Source organism: Salmo salar, chromosome ssa05 (genome assembly GCF_905237065.1).
Source record: "Salmo salar chromosome ssa05, Ssal_v3.1, whole genome shotgun sequence".
In the NCBI taxonomy this organism is placed as follows: Eukaryota; Metazoa; Chordata; class Actinopteri; order Salmoniformes; family Salmonidae; genus Salmo; species Salmo salar.
Genome location: NC_059446.1, coordinates 91,427,051 through 91,441,237, shown reverse-complemented (window position 1 = coordinate 91,441,237; position 14,187 = coordinate 91,427,051). Strand labels below are relative to the sequence as shown.

The 14,187-nt window shown below is 44.3% G+C and overlaps 1 protein-coding gene across 1 annotated transcript; it reads right to left on the bottom strand.

The window, feature by feature from the left end:
* Positions 1-354: 354 nt before the first annotated feature.
* Positions 355-7,313, bottom strand: LOC106606130 (eomesodermin). Its single transcript, XM_045719378.1, has 7 exons — positions 6,995-7,313; positions 4,160-4,810; positions 3,741-3,895; positions 3,474-3,595; positions 2,712-2,867; positions 2,384-2,445; positions 355-1,568 (listed from the first exon to the last, which is right to left on the bottom strand). The coding sequence occupies exons 2-7, from the start codon at positions 4,681-4,683 to the stop codon at positions 800-802; spliced, it is 1,788 nt and encodes a 595-aa protein (XP_045575334.1). The 5' UTR covers positions 4,684-4,810; positions 6,995-7,313; the 3' UTR covers positions 355-799.
* Positions 7,314-14,187: the final 6,874 nt, after the last annotated feature.

The following is a 14,187-nucleotide window of genomic DNA, read 5'->3' as shown; positions in this document are numbered from 1 at the left end:
GTGGTCGGCAGGTAGCCTAGTGGTCGGCAGGTAGCCTAGTGGTCGGCAGGTAGCCTAGTGGTCGGAGCGTTGGGCCAGTAACCAAAACAGTTGGTGGATCGAATCCCCCGAGCTGACAAGGTAAAAATCTGTCGTTCTGCCCCCTGAACAAGGCAGTTAACCCACTGTTCCCTGGGAAGGCCATCATTGTAAATAAGAATTTGTTCTTAAATGGTTTGCCTAGTTAAATAGAATATAAATGGTACAGATGGAGACCGTATTGTGTTGTAGATATAGAGTCGATGGTATAGTCGATGATTTAGGCTGTTATCTTAATCCGCTTCTCTGATGGACCAAAGACTTCTATTCTTTCAGTAGTTGGATAACGAAGCTTGAAGCGTTTTTTATTACAAAAAAAACCAAAAAACTTCTTAGCATTGCAATGTACAGTATATTTGATACAAGATCCCTCACATTTTACAGTGCACAAATATCATATTCACAAGCCTTCAATAAATTAGTCACATATGTAAACAAAACTTCAATGTGAAGGCATATTTTGTACAAACACACATCACTGGGTACATTGAAGGACAATACACATTAGAGCACAACCCACTGGGTGTATCGAGTACTCTGGCCCTTTAAGAAAAATCACACCGTCCAGTCACATGTTGTTAAACACCTGGTGAGTACGGTTGGTACAGGTAGCACTGGTTTGGCAGAATATCAACCGACTTGGAACTTCCAACAAATACGAAAAGGGGGAAATCTGGCATCAAAGATGATTTTTTTTTAAAGGTGACAAGAAACAAGCTAATTAAGGGCTTGTGTAGAAGGAATAGTAAGCCATGCTTTTAGAAACAGAGGACTCTTTGCTGTAGGTGTTAGTAGCAGTCAGATCCTCACACTTTATAGTGGAGGAGTTCTCTGTGCCGGGTCCATTCAGAGACGCTCGTCTCCTTTTACACACCATGGCCCCAGAGTCAGCTTTCTCCAGGCTCAGCGTGGAAGACTGAGTATCAGTCCACGTTGAAGCTATGTTACCAACACTACTGCTGTTGATCTCTTCCCCCTGAGCCTTGTCTTTGTCAGGCACAGACAGCTGGTCCTCTGGGAACCCAGTGGGGCTGGGTCTAGGGGACCAGGGCAAGCCTGTGGTCACCTTTCTCTGATAAGATCCTCTAGAGCCCCATCCTGCTGCCATGGAAGTGAAGGGAGAGTCCGGGTAGTAGGTGAGACCGTGGGAGTTCTGTAGAGGCAGGGACTTAATACCATAAGGGAGCAGGCTGCTAGAGTAGTCCCCTTCATAGGAACTGAGATCCAGCTTGTTGGGGCCAGCTCCTCCCTGTTGCATGGAGATAAACCACCTCTGGGAGGCGCTGTCCTCTGGCTGGGGGGAAAAGAGACTGTTGGTCTGGGGTACTGTCCTCTCACCGCTGTAGAAGCGGTTCTGGGGCAGGTTGTTGATGACCTGGTCCTGGAAGAAAGGTTGCATGGCGTAGCGGGCACCTGGGACGATCTGGTGGGAGCGGTGGGAGTCAGTGGGGGAGGGGGTCAGTCGGTCACCCTCTGGAGCTGTGTACATCCTACAATACCACAGGAGAAGAGAGATGGAGAATGTACACTGAGTATACAAAACATTAGGAACACCTGCTCTTTCCATGACATAGACTGACCAGGGGAATCCATGTGAAAGCTATGATCCCTTATTGATGTCACTTGTTAAATCCACTTCAATCAGTGTAGATGAAGGGGAGGAGACAGGTTAAGGGAGGAGAATTAGATAACAGGTTAAGGAGGAGACAGGTTAAGGGGAGGAGACAGGTTAAGGGGAGGAGACAGGTTAAGGGGAGGAGACAGGTTAAGGGGAGGAGACAGGTTAAGGGAGGAGACAGGTTAAGGGGAGGAGACAGGTTAAAGAAGGATTTTTAAGCCTTGAGACATTTGATATATGGATTGTGTATGTGTGCCATTCAGAGGGTGAATGGGCAAGACAAAAGACTCAAGTGGCTTTGAACGGGGTATGGTAGTAGGTGCCAGGCACACCAGTTTGAGTGTGTCAAGAACTGCAACGCTGCTGGGTTTTTCACACTCAACAGTTTCCTGTGTGTGTCAAGAATGGTCCACCACCCAAAGGACATCCAGCCAACTTGACACAACTGAGGGAACCATTGGAGTCAACAAGGGCCAGCATCCCTGTGGAACGCTTTCGACACCTTGTAGAATCCATGTCCTGACAAATTGAGACTGGGAAAAGGGGCTGCAACACAATATTAGGAAGGTGTTCTTAATGTTTTGTACACTCTGTGTATAAGGAAATGTGACAGGGATAAGACATCACGCAAAAACCTTTGTTGTGTTACAGTCATTGTAAGTGAATATAAATATTGAAGATACTCACGAATCATAGTTATCCCTGAATCCTTTTGCAAAAGGGTTGTGGTCAATTTTCAGTTGTGTGATCTATGGAAAAAGAGAGAAGCAGTTAGAAAACTCAATGTCTTATAATGAGATAAACATTGAGAGAGAGAGAGAAAGAGGACAGAGAGAGAGAAAGAGAGCAGAGAGAGAGAGGACAGAGAGAAAGGGAGAGAGTGAGAGAGAGCGAGAGAGAGAAAGAGGGAGAGGAGAGAACGAGAGAGAGCGAGAGAGAAAGCAGAGGGAGAACGAGAGAGAAAGCAGAGGGAGAGGACAGAGAGAGAGAGAGAGAGTGAAAGATGCATTCTTACATCAGTGTTCTGATAAGCAGTGACGGCTATAAACTGGTTTTCAGGGAAGGTGAAGGTCTGGGTCTTTGGGTCACTGCTCATGTCCTCCAGCCCCTCTGTCACCTCAACAATGTGCAGCCGCGGCTGATACTTATGAAGAGACTGAAGGACTATCATCTGTACACAGAAAAACAGAACAGAAAGTCAATGGACAAGACTTATTTGTGGGCCAAATCCTATACAGGTGCAGGTGGTGGGGCAGGTAGGTAGCCTAGTGGTTAGAGCCAGTAACCGAAAGGTTGCTAGATCGAATCCCAGACCTGACAAGGTAAATATCTGTCGTTCTGCCCCTGAACAAGGCAGCTAACCCACTGTTCAGGGGCCATCATTGAAAATAAGAATTGGTTCTTAACTGACTTGCCTGGTTAAATTAAAGGTAAAATACATTTAAAAAAATATTGACACATACCACTGACATCAATGCAATTTTATGCGAAAGTTTTCAGGATTTGACTTAATCAAGATATCTATGTATGTATGGATGATCTTCATAATAATAACAATAAAATAAATAGGTGTTTATTTTGTTTTGCATTTAAAACATTGTGGGTGAGTCTAGAAGTTACACATTAACCACAGTAGGAAGATTTTTTTTACTTTTTTACTTTTAAATGATGAAAATATTTTGTACATAAATCAATACATTCCCAGGCTTATTAGAATATCTATATTTTTTCCTTATTAAAATGATCCCCCATGCAGGTGGTATATAAACCGCATCACCTGTGCGTTGTTGTTACTGCCTCCCTTGTTGTTGGTGAGCTTCAGTTTGCCGAAGGAGATCTCCTGTCTCATCCAGTGTGCTCCCGTGTTGGGAGATTCAGGGTGGACGTACATTTTGTTTCCTAAACAAGGAAAATGGGTATAAAAAATAAATTGTTTCATAATTAAAAAATGTTTTATTAATTGCTGTGGTTAATGTAATTTAAAAAACAACTATTTAGAAATAGTTTATAATCTTTATACTGCCTATACTTTCTAGGATCATACCCTGCATATTATTGTCCGCTTTTCCACAGGTGATCCATTTCCCGCCTTGGAACCTCCAGTGGTTGGGGTCAGCGAGCATGACCTCCACAAACACGTTGTAATGAGCAGAGAGATTCAGACCCATCAGGTTGAAACTCAGGAACGGGAACATCCGCCTGATAAACAGACAGGGATTCAAATGTGTGTGTGTGTATTTTTAAATGTGCCAGATCTGGTGAGAATTTGACAACAAATGAATGTGTGGGTGCGTTTCAGAGAATACAGTTTCACAACATCAAATATAAATAAAATCGAACTGATGATGGCATCCTTTTCAGCATGCAGGAGCCGTTTCCTATATTTTAAACGGAGTTTAAAAGCTCACTCCGCACCCGCGGAACCGAAGCATTCGGTTTAGCGGTTGGCCACATCGCACTCACCTGCCCTGCTTGGTGATGATCATTTCAGTCTGATGCCGATGGAACCTGAGCCAGAGAGGCCGGTTACAGAGGTAGACCTGAGCCCTCACCCCCGTGCCTGAGGGTAGGGGCACCGAGCCGATCCCGGACCCGCTGCTGTATGGAGGGTAGAGACATCCACCCTGTCCTAACTGGTAGGCCGAGCCGAACTGATTACGCCCCGCGCACACCGCCGAGGAGAATCCCGTGGGAGGCAACACCGAGCTGAAGTGAAGAGATGTCGAATATCTGGATCCGCCGGATGCCGTGTAAACGGTACCGGACTGGGAATAAGGGAATAACGAACATGGACTCGCCATGTCTCCAGTTTGTTTGGATGAGGGTGAGATATAATAGCGGTCCGGCCCGAGTCCGTCGGTGTATCGGCTAGCGCTGCCGGCCATAGCCGGGTCATCTGCACCCACCACCGGGGACTTTCTCCTCTCCTCCGGGCGGGGGGCGTCCTTGGGGGAAGGAAAGGTGTTGCTCTCTCCCTCTCCGAGCATGGTAATTTTTGTCAGGCAAGATTAAATGTTATTCGGTCCCACGGTCTTTTTTATTCTTGTCCGGGGCTTCTGTCAGAAGGATTGGAGACGAACCGGAACCAGAGATCTTCCTGAAAAGTTCTGCATCCTTTTGAGAAATAAAAGTACAATTATTTTTTGTTTTTAAGTATATCCAAAAATATCCTAATTAGAATCGCATAGGCTATAGACCTATACTCTCAAACGGGCTAAGTGGCTAAAGGCTGTAAATCAAGAGGCAGGGAAGTCCTCCTGCCAGTCTGGCTGGCCGTGTGCACTGAGTTACCACTGTGGAGACTGACGTGCTGATCTCCTGTGATAACCTGCACGGGTGATTACGTGATTCCCGTTTCACACTCCCAATCTGCTGTGAAGGCCATGGGTGTGGCTTTTAGGATGGATCGTGATAGATGGCTCAGTCCACATAGATTTACCATTTTGGGGGTGGGATATTAACTGATAAAAAAACATGTTTTAGTTCATAAAATATATTATTGCGCAGTAAGACTGATAGTGAAACTTTGCGCTGCACTATATCTCCCAGATAAGGACCCTGTCAGAGAGGAAGGATTCTTATTCTGCTCTGTACATTTTATTAATAAAGGAGTAACCTACTTCCCATGGCTAGCCTATATTTGGCTTTTTTATTATTATTATTATTATTATTATTTGAATACATTTTATTCATTTAGCAGACGGTCTTATCCAGAGTGACTTATAGTCAGTGTATTAATCTACAGATTGTTAGGTGGGACAACCACATATCACAGTCGTAGTCAGTACATTTGTCCTCATAAAGTAGCTAGGTCAGAGTTAGTAAGGGGGGGGGGGTCAAGTGCGAATGTTCACGAAAGTCTTTTTTCTTGTTATATATTTGAACTTCTTGGAGTAAATGTTGTGTCTGTTTTTTTGTAACATCCTAAATAAAAATGTACATCCAGGTTTCCCGTGTCCCCCCACCCCCCATCTCTCTAGTTATTTGTGTATTCCCGGCAGACAACGCTCGCCGAACCATCTCTCTACAGCCCATCAGGTCACTGACCGGCTGATGAGCGACAATTATCACCTCATTAAGGAAGCCTTCACTAAGACATATAGGATTTACCTCCCCGGGCCCCGCGGTACATCTAAATGTTTGTTTAAGCTCTCTTTTCTGGCAGACTGATTTATAACAGCAATATGATAAAAACAATTTAATTATGGTGTAGCAATTCAATTGATAGCAAAGATATTTGTAGTAAAATTCGTCTGTTAGACCTATAAAGAGGAATTAGCTACGGTAAAATATTGCATCGCTTGGTATTTATACCTTTCACTTAACTATTCGTTTTCTTGTAAACCACATGACGAATTGTAGATTTGTTTTCAGAAAAGCCGAGAGCTGAGGGTTTGTATAAAGGTGTGAAAACGCTCTATGGAAAGTTGTCACCCTCATCGAAACAGCTACTAGTATTTTTTGTGTTCACGCTTTCCACGGTATTTCTCATGTAGCGCCACGGAATCACGTTTGGGCGACAAAGGTTTGACTTGTTATGTTCCCTGATATATTAACTAGGCCTGTAATGTTTTCAATGTTTTTTTTTCTTCTATTTAATTTTGTTAATTGTAATTTTTTTTGTCTATAAAATGATTAGGCTATAGGGCTAGCCTAAACGGATTGTTCAGACAATTATTAGATCATTTTAGAAATTATTTTCCAAACAGTTTGTTTAGACTATGGCTATAATTTACTATATTTCCTTCAATTTTAAGATAATTTAATTAATATATTTTCACATCCGGAGTTCACAATAAATTTAGAGTCATGAATTTGCATTAATTTCCCAGAGAGACGAGTTCACGTTATTCTGTCCCACCGGACTGCCCTTTGTGAACAGAGTGGAAACGGTCAATTATCTTTCCGTTTGAAGAAGCCTGTGATGTATTGCCGAACCGACAGCCTGCTGTAGGAACTGCTGTAGGAACTGCTATACAGATACAAGCATATTGGTGACACAAAGCTCCGACTGAATTGTAGCAGCAGTGATCAGTCAAATATAGTGCACTGATTTCACTGACAGAATATATATTTTTAAATGAAATTCTTAAAATATAATTTCTGTAACTTATCTTGTAACATTGTAAATAAGAACTTGTTCTCAACTTGCCTACCTGGTTAAATAAAGGTAAAATAAAACAATAAAATAAAAAACATATAGCCTACGAATTGTTAATGCATGAATCTATACCGATACATATGTTTAAATAGGGTTAGTCGATTTATATTATATACAAATCAATAGAACAAACTTACCAATCTTGGTCCTTGTTTGGCCTACTTCGTTTTCAAATGAGGCTAATATATATAGCTAATACATAAAAATAAAAAAATATTGAAATATAGGCTGCAATTTGGAAATAAATAAATACGCGACATATATTTTGTTTTCAATCACAATAATGAAAATAAGAGAGAACGTTAATTTGTAAGTATTTCAACGCATCTTCTCTCCTCTCCTTGTTTTGAAGGAGATGGTTAAAAGTATGCGCTTATATGTAGACTACTGGCTCTACAATCCTTTCTTGCGGTTCAGCTGCAACCGTCCCCCGTTTAGGAGCGCTCTCTTGTGTCGAAGTTACGCACATAGCAGCCTCTTATAAATGTAGCTTTCGATTCCCAAGAGTGACTGGGCAAGCAGAATATATACAGAATATAGGCCTACAACACGAGAAACACGCTGCCAGCAATAACGCACGTTATGCTGTAGCGATTGTTTCACTCGGTGATACTCATTAGCGGCCCCCTGAATAGTCGTATAATTTCAGGCTTAATTAATTGTAGTTGTGTTAGATTGTAGAAGGTCGGAGCAGAACGGGAAAACACATCAGTAATAGGGGGTAATGAAACGGCCAGGATGCTCCTAGTCAACTGATGAGGCGTATTTAGAGGCACAAACCTGCACATGACTGGGGACTGACATCCATCCACGTCATATCAGACTGAAATTCATTATCACACACCAATCAACTACTTGGTACTTGATGTCTTTCTCTCTGTCTCGCTCTCTCTCTCCCTCTCTCTCGCTCTCTCTCTCTCTTGCCAAAGTGAAATATATAATAAACAAAAGTGAAATAAAAATTAAAAAATTTACATTAAACATTACACTCCCAAAAGGAATAGAGACATTTAAAATGTCATATTATGTCTATATACAGTGTTGTAACGATGTGCAAATAGTTAAAGTACAAAAGGGAAAATAAATAAACATAAATATGGTTATATTTACAATGGTGTTTGTTCTTCACTGGTTGACCTTTTCTTGTGACAACAGGTCACACATCTTGCTGCTGTGATGTCACACCGTGGTATTTCACCCTGTAGATATGGGAGTTTATCAAAATTGGGTTTGTTTTCTAATTCTTTGTGGGTCTGTGTAACCTGAGATGACTTGATATATATTATTTACAAGCATTTCGCTACACTCGCATTAACATCTGCTAACCATGGGTATGTGACAAATAACATGTGAATTGATTTGATTTTTATAAACCAGTGGTCCATTGTACATGATGAGATTAGTGGTACAGATATCTTTGTTTAGGTTAACGGTAGAATATATGCTTTTGGGTAGACAGGGTAGTATCAGGGACATGGTTGATCATTGCTGCCAACGGATAAACTTGTAGAAGTTGTTTGAGAGCTGGTTTCTCTTTGTGATGGCCTTTTCCTGATCAAAGACCAACAGATTGATCACGCTGTGATTGGATCCCATCATGATGAATAAATCAAATCTAATTGTGTTTGTCACATGTTTCGTAAACAACATATGTGGACTAACAGTGAAATACTTAGTTACAGGCCTTTCCCAACAATGCAGAGATAAAAAAAAAATAGAGAAATAACAGAAAAATAATAGCATGAGGAATAAATTCACACTGAGTAACGATAACTTGGCTGTATACATTTAAGTCACTTAGCAGACGCTCTTATCCAGAGTGACTTACAAATTGGTGCATTCACCTTATGATATCCATATATACACGAGGTACGAGTCCATGTGCAGGGGTACGAGGTAATAACTTGGCTATATACACAGGGTACCAGTACTGAGTCCATGTGCAGGGGTACGAGGTAATAACTTGGCTATATACACAGGGTACCAGTACTGAGTCCATGTGCAGGGGTACGAGGTAATAACATGGTTCTATACACAAGGTACGAGTCCATGTGCAGGGGTACGAGGTAATAACTTGGCCATATACACGAGGTACGAGTCTATGTGCAGGGGTACGAGGTAATAACTTGGCTATATACACGAGGTACGAGTCCATGTGCAGGGGTACGAGGTAATAACATGGTTATATACACAGGGTACGAGTCCATGTGCAGGGGTACGAGGTAATAACATGGCTATATACACGCGGTACGAGTCCATGTGCAGGGGTACGAGGTAATAACATGGTTATATACACAGGGTACGAGTCCATGTGCAGGGGTACGAGGTAATAACATGGCTATATACACGAGGTACGAGTCCATGTGCAGGGGTACGAGGTAATAACATGGCTATATACACGCGGTACGAGTCCATGTGCAGGGGTACGAGGTAATAACATGGCTATATACACATGGTACAAGTCCATGTGCAGGGGTACGAGGTAATAACATGGCTATATACACGTGGTACGAGTCCATGTGCAGGGGTACGAGGTAATAACATGGCTATATACACGCGGTACGAGTCCATGTGCAGGGGTACGAGGTAATAACTTGGCCATATACACGAGGTACGAGTCCATGTGCAGGGGTACGAGGTAATAACTTGGCCATATACACGAGGTACGAGTCCATGTGCAGGGGTACGAGGTAATAACATGGCTATATACACGCGGTACGAGTCCATGTGCAGGGGTACGAGGTAATAACATGGCTATATACACGAGGTACGAGTCCATGTGCAGGGGTACGAGGTAATAACATGGCTATATACACAGGGTACGAGTCCATGTGCAGGGGTACGAGGTAATAACATGGTTATATACACAAGGTACGAGTCCATGTGCAGGGGTACGAGGTAATAACATGGCTATATACACAGGGTACGAGTCCATGTGCAGGGGTACGAGGTAATAACATGGCTATATACACGAGGTACGAGTCCATGTGCAGGGGTACAAGGTAATAACATGGCTATATACATGTGGTACGAGTCCATGTGCAGGGGTACGAGGTAATAACATGGCTATATACATGTGGTACGAGTCCATGTGCAGGGGTACGAGGTAATGGAGGTAGATATGTACTGTATGTATAGGTAGGGGTAAAGTGACTAGACAACAGGATAGATAATAAACATTAACAGCAGTATACTATATGTGTTAGTGCAAAAAGGGTCAATGCAGACTGTCCGGGTAGCTATTGGTTAACTATTTAACTAACTATTTAACAGTCTTATGGCTTGGGGGGGTAGAAGCTGTTCAGGATCCTGTTGGTTCCAGACTTGGTGCTCCGGTACCGCTTGCTGTATGGTAGCAGAGAGAACAGTTTATGACTTGGGTGGCTGGAGTCTTTGATCATTTTTATGGCCTTCCTCTGACACCGCCTGGTATAGAGGTCCTGAATGGCAGGGAGCTCGGCCCCAGTGATGTACTCGACTGTACGCACTACCCTCTGTGCCATCGGATGACAAGCAATTGTCATACCAGGCGGTGATGCAGCCGGTCAAGATGCTCTCAATGGTGCAGCTGTATAGCTTTTTGAGGATGAGGGCCCATGAAAAGTATTTTCAGCCTCCTGAGGGGGAAAAGGGGTCTTTACGACTGTGTTGGTGTGTGTTGACGATGAGCATTCATCTCTGGATCTGTTGGGGGGGTCATCTGTTGATCTGTTGGGGGGGTCATCTGTTGATCTGTTGGGGGGGTCAACTGTTGATCTGTTGGGGCTGAGGGTCATCTGTGAATCTGTTGGGGGGTTCATCTGTGAATCTGTTGGGGGGGTCATCTGTTGGGGGGGTCATCTGTTGATCTGTTGGGGGGGTCATCTGTTGATCTGTTGGGGGGTCATCTTGAATCTGTTGTAGGGTCATCTGTTGGGGGGTCATCTGTTGATCTGTTGGGGGGGGTCATCTGTGAAACTGTTGGGGGGGTCATCTGTTGATCTGTTGGGGGGGTCATCTGTTGATCTGTTGGGGTTCTTTAAGCTGATAGCAGCTTAAAGACCCTCTGAAACACATCCTGTCACAACATGAACTTCAAGGCCACAGTCAAACCTCCAGACGCTGCTTACTGGGTCTTTTACATGTGAAAGACAGGCTGATGGTGAAGAGATTAGTGTAGCTGTCCCACCTCAAATCAACTCCACAGAGACTCTATCTTTTCATTTATCCTGTTTTAATAAAACCAATTTAAATTCAATCTGAACGGCATCCAGTTAAAACGGTCCCCTTTTCAGGACGGTGTTTATCAAGGTATATTCATCTGATGAATATGTGTTTTGATCAAACTCTGAGTAGCCTGCCATTTCTTGTGCTTGTCCTGTGACCGTAATTTGTATTTGACCTTTATTTAACTAGGCAAATCAGTTAAGAACAAATTCTTATTTTCAATGATGGCCTACCGGGGAACAGTGGGTTAACTGCCTTGTTCAGGGGCAGAACGACAGATTCTTACCTTGTCAGCTCGGGGATTCAATCTTGCAACCATTCCGGTTACTAGTCCAACACTCTAACCACAAGGCTACTAGGCAAGTCTTATTTACAATGACGGCCCACCTCAGACAACACTGGGCCAATTGTGCTCCGCCCCTATGGGACTCCCAATCACGGCCGGTTTTGATACAGCCTTGATAAGGCTTTGCTTCTCTCCGGCCTCTCTTTATCTCCGTCTTTCTCTCAGGAACACACACATAGACATCCCACATTACACCCAGATCCAACTCCTGCTCCAATGTGGAGTTTGAAAAAGCGTTTTTCTTCCCCCTCCTCAGTAGAAGTGACTCCTGATGTTGCATCACTGTCTTCTCAGACCAAGATGGAGGTGTTTGGAGTCAGAACGCTGTCTGCAAACCCTGTACTTCAAAATGCTCCAAGATTTAACAAAAATAAATACAATTATCACATGATTTTAATTATATTTTTTTATAAGAATTCTAAACCTAATACCTTTTTTTTGCACTGTTGGTTAGAGCCTGTAAGTATGCATTTCACTGTAAGGTCTATACCTGTTGTATTCGGCCCACGTGACAAATAAACTTTGATTTGATTTGTTGTTCTCTGTAGAGATTGATTGTACTGCAAAATGTGTGTGAGTGTGTGTGGGGGTTTGTGTGTGCGTGTGTGCGAGTGTGCGTCTGTGAGTGTGTGTGCGTCTGTGAGTGTGTGTGTGTGTGTGTGGGTTTGTGTGTGCGAGTGTGCGTCTGTGAGTGTGTGTGAGTGTGTGTGTGTGTGTGCGTCTGTGTGTGTGTGCGTGCGTCTGTGTGCGTGTGTGTGAGAGAGTGTGTGAGAGAGATAGAGAGAAACCCTGGGTCGGCCGCCAGACATGTGGTTTGGCTTCCCCTGGTGTGGCCCAGGTTGTGATGGGTTATGTAGTTTTTGTGGGTTTGGTTCTCAAGCGAAGATACGAAAGACACACTTGATCACTGTCTTCACACAGACAGTAGAACACAAACATCAGGATGTACGCACAGATGCATGTACACAAACGGATAAACAAGTGTTGGTTGGCAACAATGTGTGTCTGTGTTTGTGTGTGGGGGGTATATGTGTGTGTGTGTGTGTGTGTGTGTGTGTGTGTGTGTGTGTGTGTGTGTGTGTGTGTGTGTGTGTGTGTGTGTGTGTGTGTGTGTGTGTGTGTGTGTGTGTGTTTGTGTGTGGGGGGTATATAGGTGTGTGTGTGTGTGTGTGTGTGTGTGTGTGTGTGCGTGTGTGTGTTCAAGATGTGGGAGTATTGGCTGTTCTCAGTGACTCATTGACTCTTTCTGCTGCCAGCCACAGGTGTGAAGAGGTGGGCTCTCCTCGCTCTCATAGCTCAGACCCCTTCAACACCTCTTGCCCCCTCAACACCTCTTGTAGCGAGAGAAAGCGACAGAGAGAGGGGACAGACGGGGACAGGAGGGGACGACGGGGACAGAGGAACAGACGGGGAAAGGAGGGGACAAAGGGGCAGACGGGGACAAAGGAGCAGGCGGGGACAGAAGCGGACAAAGGGGCAGACAGGGACAGGAGGGGACAGGAGGGGACAGAGAGGCAGACGGGGACAGGAGGGAACATACGGGGACAGGAGGGGACAGATAGGCAGATGGGGACAGGAGGGGACAGAGGGGCAGATGGGGACAGAGAGGCAGACGGGGACAAGAGGGAACATACGGGGACAGGAGGGGACAGAGAGGCAGACGGGGACTGGATAGGACAGGAGGGGACATAGAGGCAGACGGGGACTGGAGGGGACAGAGGGGCAAACAGGGACAGGAGGGGGAGGGGCAGAAGGGGACAGGAGGGGACAGAGAGGCAGACGGGGACTGGATAGGACAGGAGGGGACAGAGGGGCAAACAGGGACAGGAGGGGGAGGGGCAGAAGGGGACAGGAGGGGACAGAGAGGCAGACGGGGACTGGATAGGACAGGAGGGGACAGAGGGGCAAACAGGGACAGGAGGGGGAGGGGCAGAAGGGGACAGGAGGGGACAGAGCAGGGACAGGAGGGGACAGAGGGGCAAACAGGGACAGGAGGGGACAGAGGGGCAAACAGGGACAGGAGGGGGAGGGGCAGAAGGGGACAGGTGTCACGCCCTGACCTTAGAGAGCCTTTTTATTTCTCTATTTGGTTTGGTCAGGGTGTGATTTGGGTGGGCATTCTAGTTTTCTATTTCTTTGTTTGCCGGGTATGGTCCCCAATCAGAGGCAGCTGTCTATCGTTGTCTCCGATTGGGGATCATACTTAGGCAGCCTTTTTCCCCCACCTTAGTTTGTGGGATCTTGTTTTTGCATAGTTGCTGTGTAGCCTGTAGAACTTTACGTTCGTTTGGTATTTTGTCGTTTTGTCGGTGTTCATTTTAAATAAAAGTAAAATGTTCGTCTACCACGCTGCACCTTGGTCCAATGTTTACGACGAGCGTAACAACAGGAGGGGACAGATTTACTGCATGTTCCCATCACAACTCTGACAGAACCAAGTTCATTTTGATATTCATTTGATCTGCCTATGTAAAGTATAACTAATAAATTACAACCATTTTGTGAAGGAAAACCTTTAAACCAACATTCATTATTGGTTATCTAGTCTGTACCTCTATAATGTGTAATGTTATCTGGTCTGTACCTCTATAATGTGTAATGTTATCTGGTCTGTACCTCCATAATGTGTAATGTTATCTGGTCTGTACCTCTATAATGTGTAATGTTATCTGGTCTGTACCTCTATAATGTGTAATGTTATCTGGTCTGTACCTCTATAATGTGTAATGTTATCTGGTCTGTACCTCTATAATGTGTAATGTTATCTGGTCTGTACCT